Source organism: Drosophila santomea, chromosome X, assembly GCF_016746245.2.
Source record: "Drosophila santomea strain STO CAGO 1482 chromosome X, Prin_Dsan_1.1, whole genome shotgun sequence".
NCBI lineage: Eukaryota > Metazoa > Arthropoda > Insecta > Diptera > Drosophilidae > Drosophila > Drosophila santomea.
Window position 1 is genome coordinate 10,849,123 of NC_053021.2, and position 26,383 is coordinate 10,875,505.

Consider the following 26,383-nt stretch of genomic DNA (forward strand, 5'->3'; position numbering starts at 1 on the left):
AGTACTTTTCGAAATCCATAGGCTGTTTCGCCATTAAAAATACAATCATTTGAAATAATATTGGTTTTTAATTTTGTGTTACACAATAAGGAATATTAAGTTGCCGTTCGTTTCCGAAACATACTTATGACAGTGGCTAGACCGATCCGATAAACATGCATATATCTATGTACGTGTATATATAAATAGAAGAATATGTTCTCTAGTTCACTATATATCGTGGATATCCGTAAGGCGAGGCCTTCTAGCGTTCAATGTTAACCTTAACCTAGCTCTCTTCTTCAGCATTGGCATTTCGCACTGATTGGTGTTCCGGTTGCGGTTCCGATTCCGGTTCGGTTTGACTTGGATCGCGTCCCACCCGCCGTAGTTTTGGACTTACACTATGGTTTTAACAAATTTTTACACAAATATCAGACACAGATATACATATAAATATGGAAAATATCGACTGGAGAAGTGGGATTGGTGTAATGCCTACAACAAAGCGATAAACAAATCTACAGATACATCCACCTAAGCCCTAAACAAATACCGCTAGTCCAGATAGTCCATGGTCTTGATGAACTTGACCACGGATCCAAAAAGCGTCCAATAGAACTCGTCCTCGCCCTCTAGCTTTTTGCCCAGGAAGCAGCTGATATACTCCACGGTAGACAGCAAATACGGGGGATTGGCCTGCAGCAGACGTCGAATATATAGTTATTAGTTACCAAATGGAGAGAATCCAGAGGTGACTCACCATTATCACTACGTATATAAGCACGGGCAGCAGATCATCCGCAGCGGGCACCCGACCACTGGACATGCGTAGCAGGCTCATGATGCTTGAGATGCAGCTAAAATTTTGATGGTATGATGGTAAATGTAAGGGAATTAAACACAAAAACGAATAGTTCACAAATGACTCACTTGATGATGCACTGCAGCTTTTCGCGTGGCGTCTTGTAGGCGGCCATGTGGCACAGCTGCTGCTGGGCAAACGTCCACGGTGCCTCGCCCAAATACTCCTGGGCAATGCACAGCGCCGGATGGGCGGGATGCACGAACCGCTGAAGTTTCCCAATGTGCGCGGAAAGCACTTCATCCCGCGACACATCGGCATCCTCATTGGGGAACATCACCTGCTCGTACATCTGCTCCAGTAGCATTCTCTCGATGGCCACGCGTGCTGCATCCACCTGCCACTCGTCCTGGAGATCTGCACTGGAGCGCAGCTCCTGCAGCAGGGACTCCACAAACTCCTCGGTGAGCTCAACGCGTTCATCGCTCGCTCGTAGCTGGGCGAACTCCGTTTGAAACTGCTCCAGCTTCTCCTGCTGACGGGCCCAAGCCAGATACATTCTGACCAGTGCCTGCAGCAAACATCTCTGGCTGCTGCGCGCTTCGCCACGCAATCGCGCCTCCAGCTGCTCCAATTGCTCCGATCGCAGCAGGAGTTGTTGCCTATGTCGCATCAGGTACTGTAGATAGCTTTGCCGTCGCTCCAGATCCCGCTGCAATTCAGCCAACAGCTGGCCATGCTGGGGTCGCTCCAATTGGGCCAAACAACGCAGGGCCTCGGCCACGTGCGAGATTTGCGGTAATCGCTGCAGGCTGATGCACTGCGCCAGCTGGATCTGCAGGTAGATCTGTAGCGGGGTGGCCATCGTTGTGGATGTGGTCGAGGTTTGGCGGAAATCGCCACTATGCAGATCCGTCCGGGAGAGCACAGTGCGGAGCTTCTGCTTCACGCTGCCAAAGCACACGCCGGGAATTTGCCTGAAAGATGAATGCTATAGAAGGCGGGATATTAAAAGCACCATTTACTCACCCTCCATTCATGTGCTTATGCAGATGGGCAGCAGCTGCTCCGGATCCCGTTGGTCCTCCTCCATGGCCATTGCCCGTGGAATCGGAGTTGGTGGCCTCGCTGGAGCTGCTTACCTTGCGGCGGTACTTGGCCAGGATGTCCTCGCTCGTATCACAGTAGTGGGTGCCGAAGTTATCGCATCCGGCACTGGGATCGAAGCTAACGCTGCGAATATCCGCTTGGACACTAGAAGGGTTGGCTGCCGGAGTGGCCTGGTTACTGGAGTTGTTTGGACTCTTGGCGCTCGTTCCCCGGCGATTCTTGAAGATGCCCTGCTTTAGCTTGTTGAATATGCCAGCGCCGTGGTGATCTCGTTCCCGATCCCGCACGCGATCTCGCTCCCGATCTCGTTCTCTATCACGTTCCCGTTCCCTGTCCCTTTCGCGATCCCTTTCTCTGTCCCGATGATAGGGCTGCTTGTCCTTGTCCGCGCTGGCGTCGAAACTAATGCTCTTTGGTATGGCTCCGGTGGCTTTGGTAGGCGGTTTCAGGCCCGATCCTCCAGACGCTGCTGCTCCGTTAGATGCGTCCACCTCTGCCCTCAAGCCGGTGGATCCTCTTCGCTCCTCCAGCTGCAATTGCTGCGTCTGCACACAAAGTAGCATCTCCTGCTTGTCATCGTCGGTTTTCGGCAACATGGAGTTCAGCATAATCTCGTGATTCTCGTAGTTCAAGCTCTGATGGCGCCGCATACTGCCCGCCAGAATGCCATTTCGTCGACCATCTATGATGGCCGAGCGTTGCTCGATGGAGATGCGACGATGTTCCACATTGGGTGAGGAACTGGAAACTCCTCCGGTCTGTTCATCCTGGCTAATCATGTCCAGCAGCTGTTGCACCAGGCCGGGCGGCTGCTCCTCGTCCCTATTCCTTGCCAGCTCTTCTTTGTCCTCGCTGCAGTCGCTGAAATCGATAAGATCGCGATGTTCCTTTTCCTGCTGCTGGTGTTTCTTTTTCTTAAGTGCTGACCGCTCCCTCTCCCGGTGATGATGATGGTAGTCGCGATGATGGTGCTCTCTGTGATGGTGATGATGCTTGCCCATGGGCGGTGGCGGTTCCTCTAAGTTCAGGCTCTGATTACTAATGCTGCTCTCCGCGGAAGTTTGGCGACGCATGCAGGATGTGCCCATCAGCGGGGTGGTCTTTCGACCACTGGAATCGGCTCCGCTGCACTTGTACTGCTGCTGGAAACTGCTCTCCCCACCCAGGACATGATAGCTGGTCCGCACCGAACTTCTGGCCAACGAAGAGGCGCCCTGGTACAGATTGGCATCCTCATAGGAGTTGACGGCATCAAAGAAAGCCGAATCTTCCTGGCTTCGCTCACTGCCGTTTCCCCGATCCGGATCGGGCTCACCATCGCCACTGCTGCCGGGCGTCTGCTCATCCTCATCATCGTCGTCGAGGACCGCAGCCTGTGGCGCCGTCGTATCCGATTTGGCCGTAATGGAAACATTGTCATCGGTATCTATTTCAGCCAGCTTCTCCGAATCGCTGGCCAAGACATCAGTGCTCCAATTGCTCTCCGATCGCTGATCGGAGGCATCCAGCTGTGGTCCGTGGACGCATGGAACTCGACCAGCTCTAGCCAAAGCCTCAACAACGAAATTGTTATCGCCCGGCAGGACGACGGCGGAGGGTATTAGGGGTGTGGAGAAATTCCTATCCCTGTCACCACGTTCGCTCACTGTGGCATCCAAAGTGTTCTCCGAATCCGAGGCCAGCACATCTGTGGACCATGTATCGGATATGATGCTCACATTCTCGTCTCCTTCGAACTTTTTCAGCTCGAATTTGCAGAACTTGTCCTCGATGTCAGACCTGGCCTTGGATAGCAGCATCTTCTGCATTTGGGGATTGGCAGCTGCTCGGGCGTGAACACCATGGTGATGGCCCAAATCCCCGCCAGCACCATCACCATCTGTTACTTGCGATGAGGGTGTATCCCGACCACTGATGTTGGGTGTCCCCCTGCCCGACACATTGGCTGAAACCATATCGGAGAGGTTGTCCTCGTTTTCATGAACATCTCGCTCCTGCTGCTCTTCCAAGTCCAGCGAACTGGCAACTGAATGAGCCGCTTCACTGATAGCCTCCAGATTATCCGAATTCCCAATTGACGCGTCATCCTGCGGTCTCCGCATGGCCTCCAGACTACTCACATCATCGTTGACCGATGAGGGCGCCAAAGGAGCAGTGGTGACCACCGCAGGCAGCAGATTGCTGCCATCCTGACCGATGCTGTTCATCTTCAGAACCTCCTCCTCTGTCAGAGGTTTCAGCTTGCTTTTTGCTCCCGCATTATAGAGGCTAAATACCAGCACCGGATCCGATGAAGCGGACATGTCTAGAGGATCATTTATAGTCGGCATATTAGCTCCGCAGGAACTCAAGCTCGTGTTGCTGCCGCTATGCGAGGAACAGTGCTCGAGGTCAGCTCCCAGTCCTCCGCTGCCATTCGAAGTGTTGGCCTGGCCATTGGTCAGTGGCTCTGAGACTGGAACCGGATTGTGGTTACTGCTGCCACTGCTAAAGCTCATGCTATTGGCCAGCTTCTTTTTGGCTTTGCCGAGGTTTATCAGACTCTTGTTGCTTTTTTTGCTCTTCTCCGGACTTTCTCGGGAATCTGGCGTATCCTTAGGTATTTGCTGTTGCTGCTGCTGCACCTGCTGCTTGGGTATCCTGCCGAGAATCCTCTGCAGCCGCTGTCTCTCCTCGACGGATATGTCATATTCGTCTCGGGCAGTTAGTAAACGAAAGAACTCTACAAGCTGCGCCAGCTCCCTTTGATTAATGGCCAATTGGGAACGCTCAAAGTCGCTTTGCTGGGGCAATATGGCCACCACATCCTCGCCAGTCTGTCCCAACATTAAGAGCTCCATCAGCTGCACCAGCTCGCTGTCCTCATCGTTGAGGGCCAGTCGTTGGAGCAATCTAACAATCTGATTAAGATTGTGCCGCATACGTTCACTCACATTAACATCGATGATGCCCAGCAGATCAGCACTGGCAATGGCTGGTGAAATAAAGTGTGTGAACACCAAGTCGGTGAGCAGCTGACGGATCTCCTGCTCTTCGTGGCGCAACGACTGCCGTAGCTGTTGGCTCAGCGTTTGGAGTAGCCATCTGAGAGAACTGGGAAACAGCGCCCAGCTCTGTTGCAAACTTTTCACAAACTCCTGGACGTGCGAGTGCAGTTTTCCCAATGTTTCCGCATGAAACCGTGCCACATTGCGCTGGTATTCTTCATCACCTTCGCAACCAAAGCGCTTCTCACGCTCCTTGGGCGTGAAGGTTTGCATTAGCTTGTGGGGATCCAGATCCAGCCAAATCTCGTGCTCACTTAGCACACCCATAAGCGGAGCGTGGAGGGCGGCGGTTAGAAAAATTCTCGCGGAGAACAGACTCTCAACCAAGCGCTGATACAGTCGGGCAAAGGAGCTGCTATTGGTCCTAAGTAAACGTCTGGGCTGTTCGCTTGTCAGCAATTGGATTTCAATCAGTTCCCGCAGCAATTTGAGCAGCAGTTCCACATCCTTGGTATTGATGGCATTGCCATACAGTCCCGTCGCTATGGTATTGATTATTTGGCCAAGCTGGCTGGCCGAGAGCAGGGATAAGCGATCCGCGGTGGCCAGGGAGAGGGCCAACAAATAAGGTGTATTATACAAGTAATTGAACAGATCTTCGTAGGCCAAGGCGTGCTGGAAATTAGGTTGCCAATCAATTTATTAGTAGACAGATACTGGCATTTCTGTGCCAATACTCACCTCATATGGCAGCAACTGCTTGGCGTCCACAAACTGGGCACTATCGTAGGCACTTGCTCGGCGGCAGAAGAGCAGGGGATCCTGATCTGTTCGCGCCAGGAGCAGCTCATTGAGTATCTGCCGCTGCTGGGCACACACAAAGGCCAACTGCGAAAGAGCCAAAGTATTAATAATTGGTGTTGGAACTAGTGATTATGAGAATACTCACCTTGGTTATGGTCCCTGCATTGGTCTCGAAGGCTCCAGTGAGTTGGGCAAAGGCCGCCTGCTCCTGCTGGATGAAGAGCTGCTCCTGGCGGAGAGTACGGGCCAGGTCCATGATCTCCAGAAGATTTCCAGCAGCTGGGGGCTCCATGGCTAGGTGCAGCCTTCGCTGACTGCAAAAAGAGAGGTGAAAGGTTAACAGGAATTCAAATATACATACTTTTTTTTTAATTTACATTTTAATGTGTGTTAAATTAATTAGAATTATCTATTTATTTTTGCATTTATTTCCGTACGGAAGAATACATCCATTGCTTATCCATTTCCGCGAATGCCTATTTATAATTCCGACAACTGGCTTGAAATTGATTTTGAATAAGGGATAGTTCCACTCTGTGAATTCAGCTTAATTTTCATTCTAAACTGCAATCATTTCCCCATTCCCATCCGCTTTTCCGATTTTCCCTGCCTTGAAAACTGCGCATTGGCGCAATTTAAATTGCTTTGCATCATTTATGGAAATGTGTGCCATTTGATATCAGTTTGTTACTTGCGACTCAAATAGATCCAGGCTGTCATCTAGTTTAATGGCTGAGCGCCACTTAATTGATGAACATAAATAAATTCTAAACATTTGATGGATGACAATGGGGATTTTAAAACACATCGATTTTTAAATAGGCTGTCATATCATTCAAGCACTGAAGCCATTGCTTATATATTTATAAATATATATGTAATATTTATTTGTTGAATGTTTATGTTGGTGTTTATAACATGATATGATATCATATCCATTATACCCTTAAAACTGCCCATTACATATGGATGAACAAAAAAGAAACTATATCTAGGTGTGTTATCTGGGTGTGTTAAATCGTGATCAGTTTATTCCAATGTGACTGGGCATCTTTGTGCTCGGATACGCTAAAAGTCCCTATAGCCTGACCTTATTTCCATTGTCTACACCTGTGACGTCTAAAATCGCTGGGGGAAAGCGTATCACGCGGTGTAATTGACGTCTCTCGAATGATGTGAGCCCAAGTAAACTGAATAACTAGTGAAACTAAGTGGAACCTGATTACGGAATTCCAGAGCACAAATTAAACTATATAATACATTTAACTAAATCTTATTTGAGGTAAAACGTCTACATATTATGAATCTGAGTTGAAATTTCTTGTATGATGTATTTTGATATTTTAATTTATTTTTTATATATAGTGGTTCTATATGAACGCCCCGCACTGTTTCTGTGCGCAAATAAGCATTGCAAAGAAGTCAAAAAAAGTAGTTAGATATTGGTTTTTAGACGTTCGAATGGCATAAGTCTTGCACGAACAATGGCTTTGCTTGTGATCGCGGTTTCTATTCCAGTGACGCGGATTTCGCCGTTGTTTTTAGGCCTTGGTCAAGGGCAGACGTCAATTACGAGAGCCAATGCCCTGTCACTCGGCGCTCCACCCCGCTGCCCCCCGCGCACGAAGCGCCCCAAAAAGGGGAGACAGCTACAAATATTTGCGCCTCAATTAACGGCTGTTGTTATGCAGGTTACAGCGGTGGTCACAATTGTAGTGGCTTTGCATTGACTCACCGCAAAATCTACGCAAATACACAATATCACAATGTAAAACAGAGAGCATTTCAGTTAATGACTTATACGAAAACTATTTTATTTGTTTATACGCATGACTGATATACTTTGTCACCAATTGTTGGCTCTAATATGTTGACTGCAACTGTTGCATTTGGCGAGTGAGAAAGGGCTATCTACTAGCCATTGTATTTGCTTTCAATTTTATCTTATCGATAAGTGTGTGAAAGTCTTTGGCTTTTCTTAAGATAAACAATGGGTCATACGTGGGAATAATGTTCATGGGCAGTGACTGTTATTTTATGTGTATGTACATTCAGAGCACAAAAAACGGGGAATTTGTAAACTGAAAAAAATAAAACAAAACAAAACACAACTGATTTGTTGCGCTCATCACACACAAACACACACACGTACATGGCGAATTGGGGGGTGGATATGCAATTGCAATTGTGTGGGTGGTTTAATAGTTTAGTTTATTTGGTGATTTGTTGTACCGAGCACTAAATAATACAAAGAATTTGGGGGAGAATTGCACAAAAACACATGCAAAAAAAGCAAGCAACACAAAAATGAAAAGTAAAACCAAAACGTAGGTCCGTTATGTGGGCGCTAATTGCACGAGTGTGCGTGTGGGAGCAAGAGGGGGCTAGCAATAGGCGAAGGCCAAAATGTTATTGATGTTATTGTTGTCGCTGCTCCTTCTTCCCTGCTTGTCTCCTCTCCATTTCGGCGCATTTTTATGTGCTCCTCTTCTTTCAACGACCCCCTTTTGTTGTTGCATTTTTTATGAATGAATCTCTTGCTTTTTTCAAACCAATTTTTAAGTGTTACACTCACACACGGATACGCACACAAACACAGCACTTTTGCGCACTCACTTCAACATATTGTTACTCGTATGTTTTCTTGTTTTAAATTTTTTTACTTACTCCTGCGCCTGTGCTAAAAACTGAACTTAAATTATAGTGCATAAACAAACGGAACGGGAAAATAAATAAATTATCACACGCAAAACACACACACGCGTCTCCAAAAAGGAAAACAACAAAAACAATGAAGTGATATCGCCAATCGGCGATAGACATGACCATCGATAGTGAGTGCTCGATAACAGTGTGCGACTCTGGCCAGCTCTTGTGTAAAGTGTCATCGCTAGTAGCCAGCTGTTTGCGAAATAATGCCCATCTATTTTAAGTGAAACTAAGCATTTTCAAGATAAATATAAGAAATTGGAAGTTAATAAATTGAATATTAAAGATGCCCAAGGTGCGCCGAAGTCGCAAACCACCGCCAGATGGTTGGGAGCTAATCGAACCAACCCTCGAGGAGCTGGAGCAAAAAATGCGGGAGGGTATAACAAGCGTGGCGTCTCTGAAAATGAAAACAATCTTATAATTGTATACAATATCCCTTCTCAAACAGCCGAAACGGAACCACATGAGGGCAAACGCATTACGGAATCCCTATGGCCCATTTTCAAGATCCACCACCAGAAGACGCGCTACATCTACGATTTATTCTATCGCCGAAAAGCAATTAGCCGGGAATTATACGACTACTGTCTGAAGGAGAAGATCGCCGATGGCAATCTAATTGCCAAGTGGAAGAAGTCCGGCTACGAGAACCTTTGCTGTCTGCGCTGCATTCAAACGAGGGACACCAATTTCGGCACGAACTGCATCTGCCGGGTGCCCAAATCCAAACTGGAGGAGGGTCGAATCGTTGAATGTGTCCACTGTGGATGTCGCGGCTGTTCCGGTTAATTTCCATGTGCACTACTCGATTTGAAAGAAATCATCCTCATATAACGTAGGTCAGTAGGTACCATTCTAGATTCCACCTGGGTTTCTCCATAGTATGTAAATACATTTAAATACAAGCCACAAATATATTTAAAGGCATGCTAAACATTTGCAAAGACGCTGCAATAAACCGATTATGTAAACGACAAGACGTCGTATTAAAATATTTTCCGATTGTGTAAGAAAATGTAGAAATTATAGAAAAATCAGCACTAGTAGAAAAGCGTCATTTTTTATTACAATTTATAGAAAAAATAAATAATATGAAAGACAACTTGCAATATATTCGAATAAACAAACATTGTAATTTATAAAAATGTTTAAAGTGCAGACTCAAAGCATTTAGTAAATTAAATTTCATACATACATATGTGGGTGTTTCGGCTTAATAAAATGTACTTACAATTTCTACTCTTAAAGTTATTAGCTGTTTTAAAAATTAACCTAAATCTGTTTACTGGTTTACAATATGTTTTTTTCCTAATGTTTTTTCTTCCCAGCGTTCCTTTAAAGGATATCCACTATACATATATTTTAATTTAATGCCTCGGACAATTTATTGCTGCGCTGACATAATTCAAACTCAATGTCGTTTTGGGGGATGTGGCGAAGTCTCCTTCATGTGCGAGTATTTATGTTGCCTCGATTTGCAATACCCTCGCTGAGGAGTGTATAATGCCCTTTAATTGTACGAAAAGGGCAGCCTTAAAGCAACTAAAGGCAGTTACTTGGATATTTAAGTATTTAGAAATAATAGTACATATTTTTTCAAGTCGCTGAATTAAGCTAGGGTATTCCGGGCATAGACATTCCCAACTCATTCTATATCATTTCACTCTCTTCGAGCTGGAAACTGTCAGGCTTCAAGTGTTCCTGGGGGGGTTTGGTTTGGTTTGGGTGGCCAATTGGGATTTGGTCGAAAATGATTATAAATGGTTTTTTAATTATACTTGTCTGCATATTTTCTCATTTGCCAACCAAACGCAGCGTTGTCGATTTTATTGTTCACATGGCAAATGGACAATGCTGAATGGAAAATGCGAAAAATGAAAAAAATTATTGTCCGCCTGCCGCTGACAGCTTGACCCCCAACTGGCTGAAAGGGAGATTTCGAATTAAAACTGCTTTCGGTCGCTAAAAATACTCAATTGTTTTGCCAATTACCCAGCGGAGTTATTTATGCCATTTATGTAATTCGAGTGGCAATGTGCGGGGTTGTAAATTGAAATACATAAAACGGGGTTAGTGGAAACTAGATTGGGTACTTGGGTTTACTTAGATTGGGTTATAACATTTTACTAACCTACTTTTGAGTTGATTAGTTGTACAACACACACATCACATCATTTACATCTAGTACAAATTTATGGAATCGATTTGGTACTCTGCGCCCTTAGACATTTATATTCAAAGTAAATTGAATTCTTTGCAAAACTCTATTACATTTTATTCTTAGCCAAAGGGATTTCTGGTTTAACCCTTTAAGGTCTGCTAAGCAGGTCGCTGAACCCCTCATAAATTAAAGGGCTGTTAAATTAATTAATAGACTAAATGCGGTCGGTTTGGTGGGTTAATCCCACGGCAGCAAGCCGCAACTTGTTTGCCACCATATCGAAAGTAGCCCCTTAAAATTGCTACCTGTTTTGGGAAACCCACTTCCAGATGGAACCACTAATCCGGAGTGGACAGATAGCAACTTTCACAGGTAGAATGACAATCGATTTGGCCTCTTATCTCATAACGCCGGCTGATCCCCCAGTTGGCATAGTTACATATATACTCGTATTTGTCCAAGCAGGTTGATTTTCCACAATGCTCAAAATTTGTTGACACATTTAGGCTAGATAAGGGCAATCGGCCAACGGATGACGATAAGCGGGTAGTAAATATAGTAATAGTCCAGCTTGACCTTGGGATTATTGTGGATTTATTGACCTTTATCGGTAGAAATGAAATACATTCAACTTATCTGGTGGCTTAGAATATCTTTTATATACTCCGGAATATTTACATATAGGGAACCCCAGTATAAACCTACATATTGCTTCACACCTGATCTTTGTTTTTAAAATTCACCAATTACCAGGTAATTTAAATCCTAATCCCTTTGTTTACATATTTGCCATCCGTCGGCCAATGGGGATGCAGGTAGGCGGTAGCAATGCAGCAAGATCGACGAAAACAAGATCATAAAACCCACTGACCGCCATTCATGAAGGTAGCACCCTAGAATAACCCACCAATGGCAAACTACCTGCAGAAATGGTATAAAACTGAGCTGACATGATCTCTATGACAGCATTAGCATCCGAAACTTTGACGAGAGCAGACCACGTCACACGTCACATCGAAAATTCGCCATGGAACGGAGTCATCTATACTTGCCTACCCTGAGCTATGCGGCCATGGGTCACGTATACGCCCCGTATCACGGGAGCAGCTCACCCGCTCTATCAGCAGTATCGTCAACATCATCATCGAAGCCGGAGCAGATCGAGGAGCTGGTGTCCCAGCAGCTGCATCATCTCAAGATGCACTACGCCGACGAGGAGCAACGCTATGTGGACCAGATGCTTCTGGAGAATCCCATTGTTGTGGAGCGCCGCGCACCGCCGCCGCTGAAAACGGAGATCGCCATGGAACGGGGATCGGGTTCCGGATCAGGTTCCTGCTCTGGATCGGAGGTGAAGGATGCCCAGCGCCAGAGGGCCGAGTCCTGCCGCAAGTCCCGCTACAACAACAAGATCAAGAAGGCCAAGCTGCGCTTCCGGCACAAATTCGTTAGCGGACAGCTGAAGAAGAGCGCCGTCATGTTGGACACGATGCGGGATGTGATAGCGCAGGCGGAGCGGCAGCTACTCGAGCGGGGATTCCCCGCCGCCACCCTAGAGCGCATGCGTGCCACCTTTGGCCTGGAAATGGAGCAGTGATATCATATCATTTAGTGTAGTTATGTGTCGTAGGAACGGATCCCTGACTAGTCCAGCATTAGCCATACCATTTTTTTTCTTGTTGACTATATCTAGTATTTATCTAAGCATATTATTAAATTTTTAAATAAAATTAAGCAACATATTGAAAACGATCGCTTTCTTATTTGTATCAACATAGGATATACGGCGGAATATTTGTTCATTTTACTTTACAAGAATTTCCCCTACTTGAAGGCCACTTTGGAAACATTTATTCTGCATTTAACGCATCGGCAGTCCGGAGGATTCCATCGCCTGGCCGAAGGTAATCCCATCGAAATTGGGCCAATGCAATGCACCCATTTCGAGTTGGTTAAGTTCAGTTCATTTGATCCGACATGATTGCACTTCGCTTGCCCCGTTTCACGTTATTTCACTTTCTTTTTTGGCTTGCGAACAATTTACGTTGCCAAATGCAGCAAATGCAATGGAAGTAATGGCCTTAAGAGCAGGTTTCTGTAAGAGATTGTGGCGAAATTTAGTGGGGCTACTACTACAAATAGCACCCCACTTTCTGGCTGGTTATTTCATTTAAGAACTGCGAGCTGCCCCATCACTTGGAAGCTTCACCAAATATTCGCCAAAGCCACTGAAATTATATATACAATTTAAATAAATCGATTCTGCATATATTACAGCAAAAGTTATTAATTTGTATGATATCTTAATGTCTGCGTAATGATAAGAATATCTATCTTTTTTTTTTTAGGTTACATTTCGTATTGTTATTATACCATAAAAAGTTATAAACTGTTATTCTTTATTTCCTGAATCTTATTAAGCTACTAAGGTGTCTGTTAGTCGTCACTACTATTGAGCCATATTTTTTTTAATAGTACAACATTAAGAATGAATGCAGGAAGCAAATAATAGCAATGTAAAAACGTGAGTATAAAACGCATTTCGCCACAATGGCCAATCGAATTTCAAGCTGATGCTCGCTCAAAAATTTCATTTTCACGTGCCAGGTTACAAATGATTTCATCGCCTCCTCACTGCAGTTTTCCTCGGATTTTCCAATCCCCCTCCCCCTAGAATTTTCCAACTTTCTGCTGCTGCTTCTTACCTACGCACATCTCACTCTTACTCGCTCACTCAACTGCACACAATTCAGCGATTCAACGTCATCAGTGCGGGGAAAGCTACTTTTTGTACCTAACTGGGGTACAGCATTCTTTTTGGTACCTAAGGAAGATGCTATAATTCCAAAGGAGCTGCAATTAGGTGTATATCAATCGGAATTCAAGAACTCAAAAATCATATTATATCACCATGCAAAAAATGATTTTTTCTGTTTTAAAAAACTCAAAAGTTTAAACACAATTTGCAATATTGACTCACAGTAATTCATGTAGTTTCCACCACTGATTGTCATAATACTAAATGGGTAAAACGTTGCACCCACTTTAGCCATCTCTTTCTTCCCGTTCATCACTCTCTCTTTCACTCCCTCCTGTGAAGTGCCGGAAAAGAACTTCAATTTGATTTTATCGCTCGGCCATAAAAGCTCAGCTCGTTTGTGTTGAATGCAGTGCGCGGTCGAAGAGTTTCAGAAATGAAAAGGAAACCGGGAGTGATGAAGGCCATCCAAATGATATGGGGAAAATGGGTAACTGCAGCTGACGGTATAACCAGTACCAGTAGATGGCGCTTCAAATCAGATCGGCATTTTGACATATTTCATATATTATAGGAAAGTATCTTAATCATGAAGTCACAGTAAAAATATTGTTGCCTACTTTCCAGCTGATTGATGAAACAGTACCTTCTATAAATAGTACCTAATATCTGGACTTTCCCCAACATTTTCAAGGTATCCCCGAGATACAGCACTGCAGAGGTCCTGGCGGGTCGGACCGTGTCCTGGCACCGCGTCCATTGTCTGGCGGACGCACCTGGCACAAAGACGATAAAAAGACGGGGCATTGTCAATGGGCATCGCCGACGCTTCGGGGCGCGTTGGTACCACAACATCCACCTCCTCCATTCACTGCACGTTCCTAATGCGATGAATTGCTTTTTCAATTTTGCAATTTATTTTTCATTTTGAAAACTACCCAAGACGAAGTTTATTGATGCTTTTTGTTGCTCTACCATCTAACAGCCAACAGCCAACAGCCAACAGCCAACAGCCAACAGCCAGCGGTTATCGGACATCGGGCACTTGGGCACTTGGGCACTCGGTGTCCATATACAAGTGGCACTGCATGAATATCAATATATATGTTGTGTATACGGCCGATGGGGTCCTGAACAAGGAAACGGCGAGTTCAACACGAAACTTTTTAGTGGAAGCTGAAAAAAGCAAAACAGTGGGCCATACAATGAAATCATCCGGTGAGTAACGTTAATAAAAAATATAAACATCCGTTTAGCTAGTGAAATAGTTCGTTAGTTTAAGCTCTTTTCTGTCTCTCTTTTCTTTTTATATTATAAAAGAAAAATTTGTTTAAATATGCTACTTTCAATGCAATAAATTACCACTGTATAGCTGTCGCTTCGCTTAGCTTGACCAGCGGAAAATCACGCTGTGGGAAAAATCGTCGTCGAGTTTCCCCTCGGCTTCTATTTTGATTTCCGTGTTCAGGTGAGTCTACTTGATTTGGCCATGAATGAAAAGGCACAACAATGGGAATAGAGGATACAATGGTGTCCCGATATCCTGCAATAACGAAGACTGCTCTCAGTCACCTACAAATTTAGCTATAATGAATCGAGTTGTTAAATCATAGATTAAATTATTTCTCCAGTTAAGTTCTAACGTTAAGCTCCTAAATCATGTTGTAAATATTTGCACTGCTGTTGTTAAGGGACTTGTGATCTAGATTTAGGATCTAAATGGTGACTCCAAGAAAGGGACGCCCTGGTTGCCAACCGCCCCCAATGGCAGGGTATAATAATAATGTTTGCTTAGGAGCTGGACGACCCCAGACACCTGACATAACGAGTCTCTAATTGTGCGCGGGCAAACAAACAAAATCGCAGGTGTCAAAACAGGAATTGGCCGATTTAGGTGGTGGATGGGATTGGAAAGGATACTGGCCAACTTCTCCAGTCATTTGTGCTAACAAACGCCGAACGAATGGCGGTGCTTGGATCGCTTTTGCTGCTCCTCATGCTGGACAAAGAACTGAACTTGACCCAGCTGGATGGACTGCTGGTGGAACCCACTCGGGATTTGCACCAGCTGGAACTTTGGTTGCGCGCGGGTTTTGACCATCACGACGTGGAGAATCCCTATGTGCGGTGGTTTCTGCATCGTGTGGAAATGCCGCTGAGCATTGTCACTTACCAGGAAAATCGCTATTGGATGGACGTTCCTTTTGGTGGGAAAAATCTAGTGATGGTGATGAGTTTAGATCTACTTTTGACCAATCGCGGAGCGGCTGCACCGATTCAGAAAGCCAGTACTTTCTTTTACATCCTGGCGGATCAAGACAAGGACCTTTCACTCGAAGAACAACTCCGTTTGGAGGGCAGCTGTCGAAAGTTGTGGATGCAGCACAAAATCTACAATCGCTTTTTCCTAACCAGAGACGGCATTTGGATCTATGATCCCTTTAAGCGACGCGATTCCGCCTTTGGACGATTGGTGCGATATTTCGGCTCGGAGACCCTGGATAAACTGCTCTTCCGCGACATGGCTGGCTATCCACTGCGGATTCAGATGTTTAAGTCCGTCTACACTCGCCCGGAATTCGATGCAAAGTCCGGTTTGCTGACGAGCGTCACTGGCGTGGACTTCCAGGTGGCCGAAATGCTCAGGGAGCGATTGAATTTCACCATGCTACTGCAGCAGCCGGAAAAGAACTATTTTGGGTAATTCTCTCAGCACAAACACATTTCAAGGAGTCGCATCAGTTTAACTGTTTTAATATATTATATGCATATATATATGCATATATATTATATTTATATTATATGCAATAATTTACTTCTGTACAGTGAACGCTATGCGAATGGGAGCTACAATGGCGCCATAGGATCGATCATCAACGATGGCCTGGACATCTGCCTCACGGGATTCTTTGTCAAGGATTACCTGGTGCAGCAGTACATGGACTTCACAGTGGCCGTTTACGATGATGAGTTGTGCATATATGTGCCGAAAGCCAGTCGTATACCGCAATCGATATTGCCCATATTTGCAGTTGGCTATGACATTTGGCTGGGATTCGTGCTGACCGCATTTGCTTGTGCTCTGATTTGGCTAACATTGAGATTGATTAATCTAAAACTGAAAATAGTCAGTCTGGGCAATCAGCATCTTTTGGGACAGGCATTGGGAATTATGGTCGATACATGGGTGGTTTGGGTGCGACTTAATCTGAGTCACTTGCCAGCGAGTTATGCCGAAAGGATGTTCATTGGAACCCTTTGTTTGGTGAGCGTGATATTTGGCGCCATTTTCGAGTCGAGTTTGGCCACGGTGTACATACATCCGCTGTACTATAGGGATATAAATACCATGCAGGAGTTTGATGAAAGTGGCTTGAGGGTGGTCTACAAATACTCTTCCATGGCGGATGATCTGTTCTTCAGCGAAACATCACCATTATTCGCCAGTCTTAATAATAAACTCACATGGAATCGAAATTTACGTGCGGATGTCATCGATGAGGTGGCCAAATTTAGAAACAAGGCTGGCGTCTCCAGATATACCTCCTTGATATTGGAATCGTCGCGATTCACGCTGCTCCATCAGATTTGGGTGGTTCCAGAGTGCCCCAAGTATTATACCATCTCGTATGTGATGCCGAGGGATTCGCCATGGGAAGATGCTATAAATGCGCTGCTGTTGAGATTCCTGAATGCTGGACTGATTGTCAAATGGATTCAGGACGAGAAGTCCATGGTGGATACTAAAATGAGATTGAGCATCCTTCAAGCGGATGCCGAAACTGAGCTTGTGAGGGTCCTAACTATTGGGGATCTGCAGTTGGCCTTTTACGTGGTCATTGGCGGTAATTTGTTGGCTTTTCTCGGCTTTCTCGGCGAACATTTCAGGCGAAAATTGCAAAAGAAAGAGTTATAGATAACTAGTTTGATAGCTTTTAACTTCTTTAAATACTCTTTAAGCATAAATTCTAATAAAGTTTATAAAAACCTAAGGTTTTATTAAAAAATCAATTTAAATTCATATTAAATGGTTTTCAAAGTGCTAACTATAGGTTCTCAAAAGTCCAATCAAACGACAATAAAATCAACAATTTCACGCATTTTTTTGTTGCTATTTATTCTTTCGATTTGGCAAATGGAAAATTCAGCTAACATTTCATTTTCACTTGCACCGTTTGCAAATTTCATTTTCGATAGGCCAGCGGCGAAATTGAGGCAGCAATTTCAGCACACATGCAGCACAAAAAGGGCCAAAACGGCCAACACATCGCTGATATAATTTGGCCAAGTTAACAATGATACGCTCCAGCGGCGATTGCAATTCTGGCCGAAACCAGTCACGGTTCAAATCGAATTGGCAGCCTCCAAAATGCAATTGGCGGTTCAAGGTTGTCATTTGCAATGCAAAGCGACGGTCGCGATTGGCGTTACGCGATTTTAATACCATAAATTTATTAAAAACTTTTATTTTAAATCATAAATATAGGTTGTAGACTCTGTCTGTTTATAAAAGCAAAACAACAAAAATATTTTAGGCATTAAGCATAAAAGAGTACAGATTGGTAATGTAAATATTTGAACTTTGAGGATCATTTCCATTTTTAGTTCTGGTAGCTTTAAATGGTTTTCAACCAACTTTAATTACTTATAAGAAAAGTACCCTAAGTACACATATATATATATATTTTTTTTTTATGGACTGAATATAATTGGTACCCCATATCAACCACTGTGCTCATCTCACTCACACACACTCTTGCACGTCAATCGGTCGCCTGCGTAAACTTGTGTTTATTTGGCATTTCGGTTGCTGCACACGAAATGACAATTAAACAGCCGCAATGCGAGTGACAACAACAATTTCAACAGTACAACAACACATCAACACAACAACACACCAGTGAGCAGTTTATTTAAATATTCAAATCCGCACGGAGATGGTCGAATTCGGCGAAAGCGGCAGTCACATGAAATATGCGCGAGCTCAAGTCATCTTATCGTGACAGGAACAGCAGCGTTCAACAACAACGTTTACAACAACGTTTACAACAATCCTGACCAGCAAGGACAAGGACTCCCCAGCTGCAGGATGCGGCGAGTGTGCCTCTGGTGTTTTGAGCAATGCAACATTAAAGTGTAATAAGTACTCACAAGAATGTTACCTTTTTGATGAGTAATGCAAGTCTGTTAAATATATATCTAATTCTGCTAGTTTTTTTCTTAATGTGAAAATTCAGGTGGAAAATTCAAAGTGGAAAGTTGACAAATTCTTCCATATGATGCTCGGAGGTCAAATAATTGCTATCAAATAACAATCTAGTGCGGCGCACATGTCGTATGCGTGATATATGCGAAAATTTTGCAATTCTGAGAAAAACGACAATTTCTAGGAGTTAAGCTGATTTCTCATCACCTTTGTAAACTCAATAATTTGTTGGGTCCCAATTCTAGAGACAGAGAGAGAGAGAGAGAGGGGGAGAGAGGGAGAGAGAGAGACGGGTAGAGCGAAGCAGAAGGAGAGGGAAGAAACTAAGCAGGACATTGGCAAAAACACGTGACGAGCATGCAAATGAATTGCGAGAGCGACCTTTTCCGGATTTAAATATCAGCAATGCTGAGAGCATCGGCACTTTTCCACTGGAGAAAAGTCGAATTTGATGATCTCGTTAATGGGAAATTGAAAAGCACGTAGTTTTTGCCGCTCCGTAGTTTCGCTTAGTGGTCATTTATGGTTAATTAATGGCTTTGATTGGCTTTTAGCTTAGTGTCCAGATGTTTTATACATTTCCATAAATGTTTTTCAACACAAAGCAGCAATATTTATGACCAAAAGCGCAAAAACCAGAGCCCATCAATTTTTATTACCAAAAACAAAGCCAAAAACCAAATTCCACTGATTTTTTCTTTGCACTTGCGGGCCACTCTTTGCCAACAGTCTTCATTCCTTTTGATGAACATGCTGTTGTCAATGGTTTTTGGTTAGTTTCTCAGCTGCTAAAAATTTTATGAAAATTGTGCTCGGCGAAACATAAACATTTTTCCTAAATTTATCTTTTTTATTTAAAAATTCCGACTTTGCAGATTGACTGTACAACTTTGCGCATATTTGTTTGCTTTATTTTCACGAGTAATGCAGCTTGAAGAAATCGAGTGAAGATGGAATTCCAGAGAGCGGCCACCCACAAAAACTGGAGTAGCGTTGCTGTTGCTGAAAAAATTATTCAAATTCCAGCTAAAAATAACCAACACATTTGAAAAAAAAAGTTGAACAAAAAACGGGTTCCATACAGAAACGCAATGAAAACTATTTTAAAAAAAATTAAAAAAAAAAACAGATTAAAAGCCAAGGCACGCGCGCTCATTGAGTAAGATCCAAAATTTTTGGTTTATTTCCAACTCATAACTTTTGTTTATCTTTGGTTGCTTTTTTGGATTCGCTGCCGCTTCTTCCTAATATGTTTCTTGCTTTTCTCTCTCGCTGCCCTGCATTTTGTTTTTGTCCGCTGCCGCGTTCGGTTCCAAAAAAAAAAACTCTGATAAGTCGCTGAAAATCAGGAAAATCCGTGCTATAACTCATGAATTTCTGATTCGCCGGCCGAGTGATAAATCTTAAAGTAATTAATATAGCTTGCTTTGCAGTAAACTATTTTGTCTTTTGTATCTTACAACACGAACAAGAAAAACAGCAACAAAGCACTCAAAACTGGCACATAAACAAATACTGCATAGCAGGCATAAAGTGTATTTCATTTTCTATGGTTTTTCCTTTGTGATTTGCATTTTGTGTGTAAATAATATAACAAGTACATATATTGTAAACCTTAAAGAGTCATAAATTTCAACGCATTTACCCACATTTTTTTGTTATTGTTTTTTTTTTGCGGTGAGTAGCTTTTCTTGCCGCTGGCTTTCTGTCTATTTTCCAGTTCGGTTTTTCATACTTTATTTGTTTCGTGTTTTTATACAAAACGTACGATTTTATTGCGCCCGATAGTGAAAAATTATGGCAATTTATTTCGCATGCATTTTAAAGGGATTCCAGTGATGTGACCGAGTATTTGATACCCTAAACGATATCAAACCATTTTGGAAGTTACTTAATTGACAATTTTTTGATTCAATTAAAAAAACATTTAGTATATGATAAATTTAAGAGTTTATTTTTATGGCTGTAATGAAAACGTATCTAGTCATACAATTTAATTGTTTTTTAGCTATTTGAAGCTAGCCTAAGCCACTCCTAGTTTGCAGGGTATCCCAATTACAGTGACGCCGCCAGGAGAGCACAGTTTTTCAATTAGTTTATATTGAGTCGATCATGTTTTTGTGTTATTGGCTTAACTTGCTTCTGTGGCGTCAGAGATTTCGATTCGAAAATTTGCCTGTCCTTGTTTATTTGATTTGTTTTTCCCCAATTTTTTTTTTCTTCGCATTTCGTTGCCATTTTTAAATATCAACAGCCACTAGTGTGTTTAAGGAAATTATTCAATGTGGCCTGCTGGTTGAATGCGAAGGCATTTTGACACCTCGCATAAGTGGAGGCGTGGTCACGCCCACCGGCGTTAAACTTAATTGCCAATCATAATAATTAATGCTGCAATTATCTGCGTTGAAATTATATTGGGAAATGAGATTCGGCATGGAGATCACACATTCAATGCTATAAACATTTCAAACACTATAGACTATATGAAATGCGATTTAACATACCATATGGTATTGCGGAAGTTAAATCAAGTAAATGGAATTATCATATAAGATTAATTTATTGACTCGCATAAAATTTTCATTTATACCTATTATATAAATGTCTTTCATATTTTGTAGTATTTTTGTAGCAACACACTGTTTTAAAATAATAAAAGATAAAATAATAAAGTTTCGGGAATACTATCGTTATTAAAGTTCCGTAGAAAAACCCACAGACAACAACACAAGCAGCTGGCGATCGACTGCAGCATGTATGAATGGAAAACCATGGAAAAGCTCGGAAAACTCACAGCACTCTCTGAACTTTTTCAGCAGCGCTCTCTCTGCGTTCTGAGTATGTGTGCATTTCTATTGGCAAATTTCGTAGTTTTCAATTTTCCATTTAATGTTGGCGTTGTCACAGCCTTGTCAACTGCAAATGTGAATTGATTGCAATTTTTCATATTAAAATGGTGGGGTTGGAAAATCAAGAGAAAACGTGTCAGTCTGAAGAAAATTGAATGATATGAATTTATGATTGTTGAGCGGAAAGCTTAAGTTGTTGCATTCATATGTGTTGAATAAATATTATACAAAATAAAATTGTTATTTAAAACATATTACAGATATTACATGTTATGTTTGACTAAATTATTTTATTTTGTCTTTTGAATATATAGAGCATTTCGTGCATATATCGAAAACGTACTGTATTGATCTTATTTGCTTTATTTGTAGTACAAATGATCTACTTATTTGTAACTTACTTACATTCCTGAAGTCTCCTTTCGCCTCTTCCATTCGACACTCTCATTTTCCATTTTCCAAATCGGCAGTCAGCCGAGCGGATCCGAATGTGAAAACGAGCGATCGCAGAGTGCCCGCAGCTCTCGTAGTCTCTTGGATTTTCCGCATTTTCCTTCGACTCTCTCCCACGCGAAAATTCCAGTTTGAGAGCAATTGAATGTGAGGCTGAGGCCGCAGCTAAATCAGAAATGGAAAGTAAAAGAAAACATTAACCGGACAGCCGTCAGCGCAAACAGACGTGATCGAGAGTCCGGGAAATTCAAAATATCTGCGTACATTTGATTTTAAAAATTTTAAGTTATTAATTGCCAACTAAGTGAAGCTTACAGTGAAAATTGAAATTACAAAAAACCATAGGGGCAATTCCAGAAAATACTGAGTGCACTTCTTATTTCCTACTTTTGTCACAAAGTTTTGCGAAAAGTTTTTGGCTCGGTGCTCAGTGTGTGTAATATTTACGCTACAATTTTTTTTTACAATTTCTTTTCTGTTTTGTATTTTGGATTTGTTTTGGTCTTGGTCTAAAATTAATTTTAGCCTTTTCCGAATGCAGTCGACTGCGGGCCAAAAAAAGAAGAAACACCTGCAGTGTGCGCGCAGTGAATAAATTTTTTTTATTTTGGTTTCGAAAAGGGAGTTTCGGCCAGCACATAAAAATAATCGTAAATTAACTGAAAAATTGAACAAGTTTATAGTCGAAATGCCGGAAGTACTGGATGCCATGGAAATGGAGGCGCCATCCGATGTTGTGGACATCTGTAAGTTTATATTTACGTTGGCTTCTCGGTTCTCGAGCTTCAAATTTTAAGTCCCAGTACTTATGTAGAAAATTTACAAACTATTGGTTTTATATGAAATTAAATGTATGTTTTTCTGTGAAGGGCATTTAAGCCTACTTGCATATCCATCAGTTGCTCTTCCGATTGATTGGGTTCACCCTTCATAATCGTTTAGTATTGTTTTTATGGTCTATTTTTATTCATTTACTTGATTTAGCAAATGCAAAACAAAGAAGATCGAGAGATAAACAACATTTTGGATGAGAACTTTCGCAGTCAGCGGATTTAATTTGATTTTGACCAATTGTTTTTCGTATTTGTTTGATTTTGAGTTTGCATCCGAAATGTTGTGTTTGCCCACAAAATTTCCGGGCTAATTTCAGTTTGTTTGTCCAGCAATTTCGACAGACCGGAATTGGATGAGGAATTCATTTAATTTCACTTTCACAATTTCAATTCAAATGAACTACCATACATACTTTACACTTTTATACGCTCCTGCCAACATGCTACCTGCGAACATCAAAGCGGATTTTTACAAACGTAAGAAAGAAAATGTATAAAGAAAAGCGAAATGGAAACGGAAAAGGGAAAAGGGAAAAGAGTTTTCCCCGAAACCCTGAGGAGTATGACCACCCATGGCGCCTCGAATGGCCTGCGATTCGCATTTGGAAATAGATTTCGAGCCCCGAGAATGCGAGCATCACATGGCCCCATACCAAACATAATCGCTGCTATATAGCGCGATTATCAAAACTGAATAAATAAATATAAGTTTCATGTTAATATCATCTAAAACACCTCGGCGAAACTTTTCCGACCATTAATTGGCTTAGAGCAACATGTGTTCTTGTCTTAAAAAGCTAACCAAATATTTTATTTGTGCTAAAAAGAGCGCACCGAAAAGGGAAGCAGTTCTAGGGATATAAATTCAATCGAAAAGTCACAGTACCACCCACAAATTCTCCTTTAATATTTAGTTTTTTAGCAATCGCATTCAAAGTCATCAAATAAGACGCAATTTTTTAATAAATATTCATAGATAATTACCATTAGTATAGGTGCTTGACTACCACCCACAATTTTCCCCGTAGGAAATGCCAAAAATGATCAAGAGACCCTTCGAAAATCTTTGATGTTTTCCCATTTAATGACTCTTTTCGTTTCATTGGAACGGAACCAGATTTGCTCGATCAAAAACGGAAATCGGGCAAAGAACGAAAAAAAAATTTAAAGAAAAAAAAATCGAAGGAGGATCTAATGTGTTTTTGGGAAAACAATTTGCCAAGTTTTTCGCATTGCGTATCTGTGTTTATTATTGTTTATTGTCCTGTACTCGCGCAAAGGGAGGAAAATGTGCGGGAAAATGTGATATGTGAAATGTGTTAATTTAACTGTCAGACTGCGTTGCCCAAAATTTGAATCTCAATCTCAGCCGACTGCTGTTTGATCGATTTGCAATGCTGCAGAAGATGGAAATGGGGCCAATGACAGAGGCAAAAACAAACACTGTGCTGCACGGAAATTGTTTCCCGGAAAAACGTGCAGTAAATGAGGTCACTGGAATTTTCCATTGATAAGATAGATTTAATTAAATAACTATTTACTACTATGGCAATGGAAACGTATCTGGAAGAAAACATTTTGAAAACATACATGTATTTCACTGGGGTTTTTTCTTTCTAAAATACATTTTAAACAATAAAATGAGTAATATTTACATACAAGTTTTGTGTATTTCTGCGGAATGTTTGAAAATTTTGCTTAAGCTCGATGGTCAATATTTTGGCTACAGAGGCAGTGAAAAACTTTATGACTTTCGCCCACACGGATAAAATACCCTTTGCCATTCGATTGCCCCTAAAGTTAAATACCATTTAGGATTGATAACTGGGTTATTGGCTGTGGAATAAATCTTGGCCAGAATTATATCCGCAAATGGAATGGCCTTCGGTCGGGACAATTTACGGCTGATCGGTGTAGTTTATTCATCAAACTGCAATTGCCAGAAGGCTGAAAACTTGAAAGCCTAAGACCAAAACCAGCGATCTAAACAATGTCTGGAACATGTTTCAATTGCAAACGGCGATTTTGTTTAGATTCGGTCTCGTTTTCTCGTCATAAACATATTCCGCAGCCGATCTGCAAAGTTCAGATCTTACAAGGCGGCGGGGTATTTATGCATATCATTAATATAAATATTTTGGCTCTGGCTTCTCGTATGCGATTTTATGAGTTTCAGCAAGGATTGTGTTTAAATGTTCGGTTATAAAATCACTTGTTTTTCAAGCTAAATTATAACAATAATAATTTCTTTGCCCATGCAAATATTTATATATACACAAATCGCACTATTTACTGATTTTTCGCAGGCCGCTGAAAAATGCTTTTCCTTTGGCTAAAGAAACTCCATATTTATTTTGAGATATATTTAAATATGTTTTGCAACGTTTGTTATGGTTTTCGAATCTTTTATGCTATACTTTTGCTATTTTTGAAATATTGACAATATTCAAACTGTAAGCTTGTTTATAGTTTGCTGTCCAAGTTTTAACGAGGCGTAAATTTACGATTGCCAGTGCTATGTGCCAATAATCATAATAACAATTATTCTAATTGCAATTGGCATGTGTAGGATCTGGAAGCACAATTAACGACACTCGAAATAGTGCATTAAAAGTGCCACAGAAATGCAATTAATTGAGTGGGCTTCATGGCAAATAAACCGATATTATTTATGATTTCTGTGCATCATATTCCAGCGTAAATGTTGCTCCCCGCATTTTATTTTCCTTTTTGGTCCACGCCCAGCCTGTTGAATGGCCATTGCGCGACATTTGTTGGCACTTGGGTAGCAGTTTGAAATATGCAACAAATAAACACGACCAACGACACCGAGCTCCGAGGAGCAGCCAAACCCCCAACCCAAAGGCACCAGGAAGACCCAGTTGCAGTTGGCCATGAGCCAGAAATTAGCCAGCCGAGTCGGTGGGACAGGGATGTCGTTCAATGGGGGCTCTGATTTTCACTAAAGGGTTAAGAACATGGTTTTATTAATGTGCTTGAAAAAGTATGGTTATTCTAGCTTAATTATGGGCATTATTGAGGTAGTTGTGCAAGAGACAGAACCAATTCATTTAACAAATCAATGTCGCACATATCTTATTGGCAAATGTCGAATCTAAGTTTAGTTGGTAATACAAAATGTACTAAAAACTTCTATTTAATATGCTATGTGATTTGTGTACCCCTCTTTTCCTACGACACTGGCATTTTTCTGAGCATCCCCAAAAAAAACTTGAAGCAAATGTGTGTGTTTTTCTCACTTGCAAGCCCAAAGTCACGGCAACTCCCCGAATTTTCCAATTCAAGTTGGCTCCTTCATTCGCAGTGCAGCTTCTTTAGAACTTGAAAATAGCTAAGCAGCTAGCAGGGCAAATAAATCAAATGAATTGCATTTGAGTCAAATGGAAAAGGGCTGTCCAAGCTGTTGAGATGATAAGTGAGTGAGCTGAGATTCGTTTTGCTATTCGTTCGTATTCGCTTGTATTTGGTATTGGTATTCGTATTTGTTGAGCACTTTTCCTTGTGTGCTTTTCCTAACACTTAATTAGCTGGCAGCACTTTGATAGATTTTTCTTGCAATCGATATGTGAATATAATTTACGATTGTAGAACATTCTCCAGGACCTTTTTTTCTTTGGCTGAGAAAAACGCACTCTGTGAAAAGTGCATTTTGCTTCACATTTACCAGCACTCAAATGCATTTTAAGCAGCAGCACCAATTCGATT

At 42.1% G+C, this 26,383-nt stretch overlaps 4 protein-coding genes across 4 annotated transcripts; 3 read left to right on the forward strand and 1 right to left on the reverse strand.

The window, feature by feature from the left end:
• Window positions 1-48: 48 nt before the first annotated feature.
• LOC120457122 (receptor-mediated endocytosis protein 6 homolog) lies at window positions 49-8,501 on the reverse strand. The gene is made up of 7 exons (XM_039644339.1): window positions 8,353-8,501; window positions 5,831-5,999; window positions 5,623-5,769; window positions 1,814-5,556; window positions 913-1,761; window positions 743-839; window positions 49-678 (listed from the first exon to the last, which is right to left on the reverse strand). Exons 2-7 carry the CDS (start codon window positions 5,975-5,977, stop codon window positions 538-540), a joined length of 5,124 nt encoding a protein of 1,707 aa, XP_039500273.1. The 5' UTR covers window positions 5,978-5,999; window positions 8,353-8,501; the 3' UTR covers window positions 49-537.
• Window positions 8,502-8,561: 60 nt separating this feature from the next.
• Window positions 8,562-9,644, forward strand: LOC120457124 (protein BUD31 homolog). Its single transcript, XM_039644341.2, has 2 exons — window positions 8,562-8,774; window positions 8,846-9,644. The coding sequence occupies exons 1-2, from the start codon at window positions 8,681-8,683 to the stop codon at window positions 9,184-9,186; spliced, it is 435 nt and encodes a 144-aa protein (XP_039500275.1). The 5' UTR covers window positions 8,562-8,680; the 3' UTR covers window positions 9,187-9,644.
• A 1,856-nt stretch (window positions 9,645-11,500) lies between these two features.
• Window positions 11,501-12,288, forward strand: LOC120455957 (protein sisterless A). Its single transcript, XM_039642499.2, has one exon. The coding sequence runs from the start codon at window positions 11,586-11,588 to the stop codon at window positions 12,153-12,155; it is 570 nt and encodes a 189-aa protein (XP_039498433.1). The 5' UTR covers window positions 11,501-11,585; the 3' UTR covers window positions 12,156-12,288.
• A 2,991-nt stretch (window positions 12,289-15,279) lies between these two features.
• LOC120456555 lies at window positions 15,280-17,232 on the forward strand. Its single transcript, XM_039643434.1, has 2 exons — window positions 15,280-16,016; window positions 16,143-17,232. The coding sequence occupies exons 1-2, from the start codon at window positions 15,280-15,282 to the stop codon at window positions 17,230-17,232; spliced, it is 1,827 nt and encodes a 608-aa protein (XP_039499368.1).
• Window positions 17,233-26,383: the final 9,151 nt, after the last annotated feature.

What these genes read in the sequence shown, in the direction of transcription:
- LOC120457122 (XM_039644339.1), bottom strand. Translation starts at nt 5,977, where the DNA reads ATGGAGCCCCCAGCTGCTGGAAATCTTCTGGAGATCATGGACCTGGCC. An exon ending in AGCAGTTGCTGCCATATGAG is followed by an intron (nt 5,557 to 5,622) that starts GTGAGTATTGGC and finishes CCTAATTTCCAG; the next exon opens with CACGCCTTGGCCTACGAAGA. An exon ending in AAGCTGCAGTGCATCATCAA is followed by an intron (nt 840 to 912) that starts GTGAGTCATTTG and finishes TCAAAATTTTAG; the next exon opens with CTGCATCTCAAGCATCATGA.
- LOC120455957 (XM_039642499.2), top strand. Translation starts at nt 11,586, where the DNA reads ATGGAACGGAGTCATCTATACTTGCCTACCCTGAGCTATGCGGCCATG.
- LOC120457124 (XM_039644341.2), top strand. Translation starts at nt 8,681, where the DNA reads ATGCCCAAGGTGCGCCGAAGTCGCAAACCACCGCCAGATGGTTGGGAG. An exon ending in GGAGCAAAAAATGCGGGAGG is followed by an intron (nt 8,775 to 8,845) that starts GTATAACAAGCG and finishes CTTCTCAAACAG; the next exon opens with CCGAAACGGAACCACATGAG.
- LOC120456555 (XM_039643434.1), top strand. Translation starts at nt 15,280, where the DNA reads ATGGCGGTGCTTGGATCGCTTTTGCTGCTCCTCATGCTGGACAAAGAA. An exon ending in CCGGAAAAGAACTATTTTGG is followed by an intron (nt 16,017 to 16,142) that starts GTAATTCTCTCA and finishes ACTTCTGTACAG; the next exon opens with TGAACGCTATGCGAATGGGA.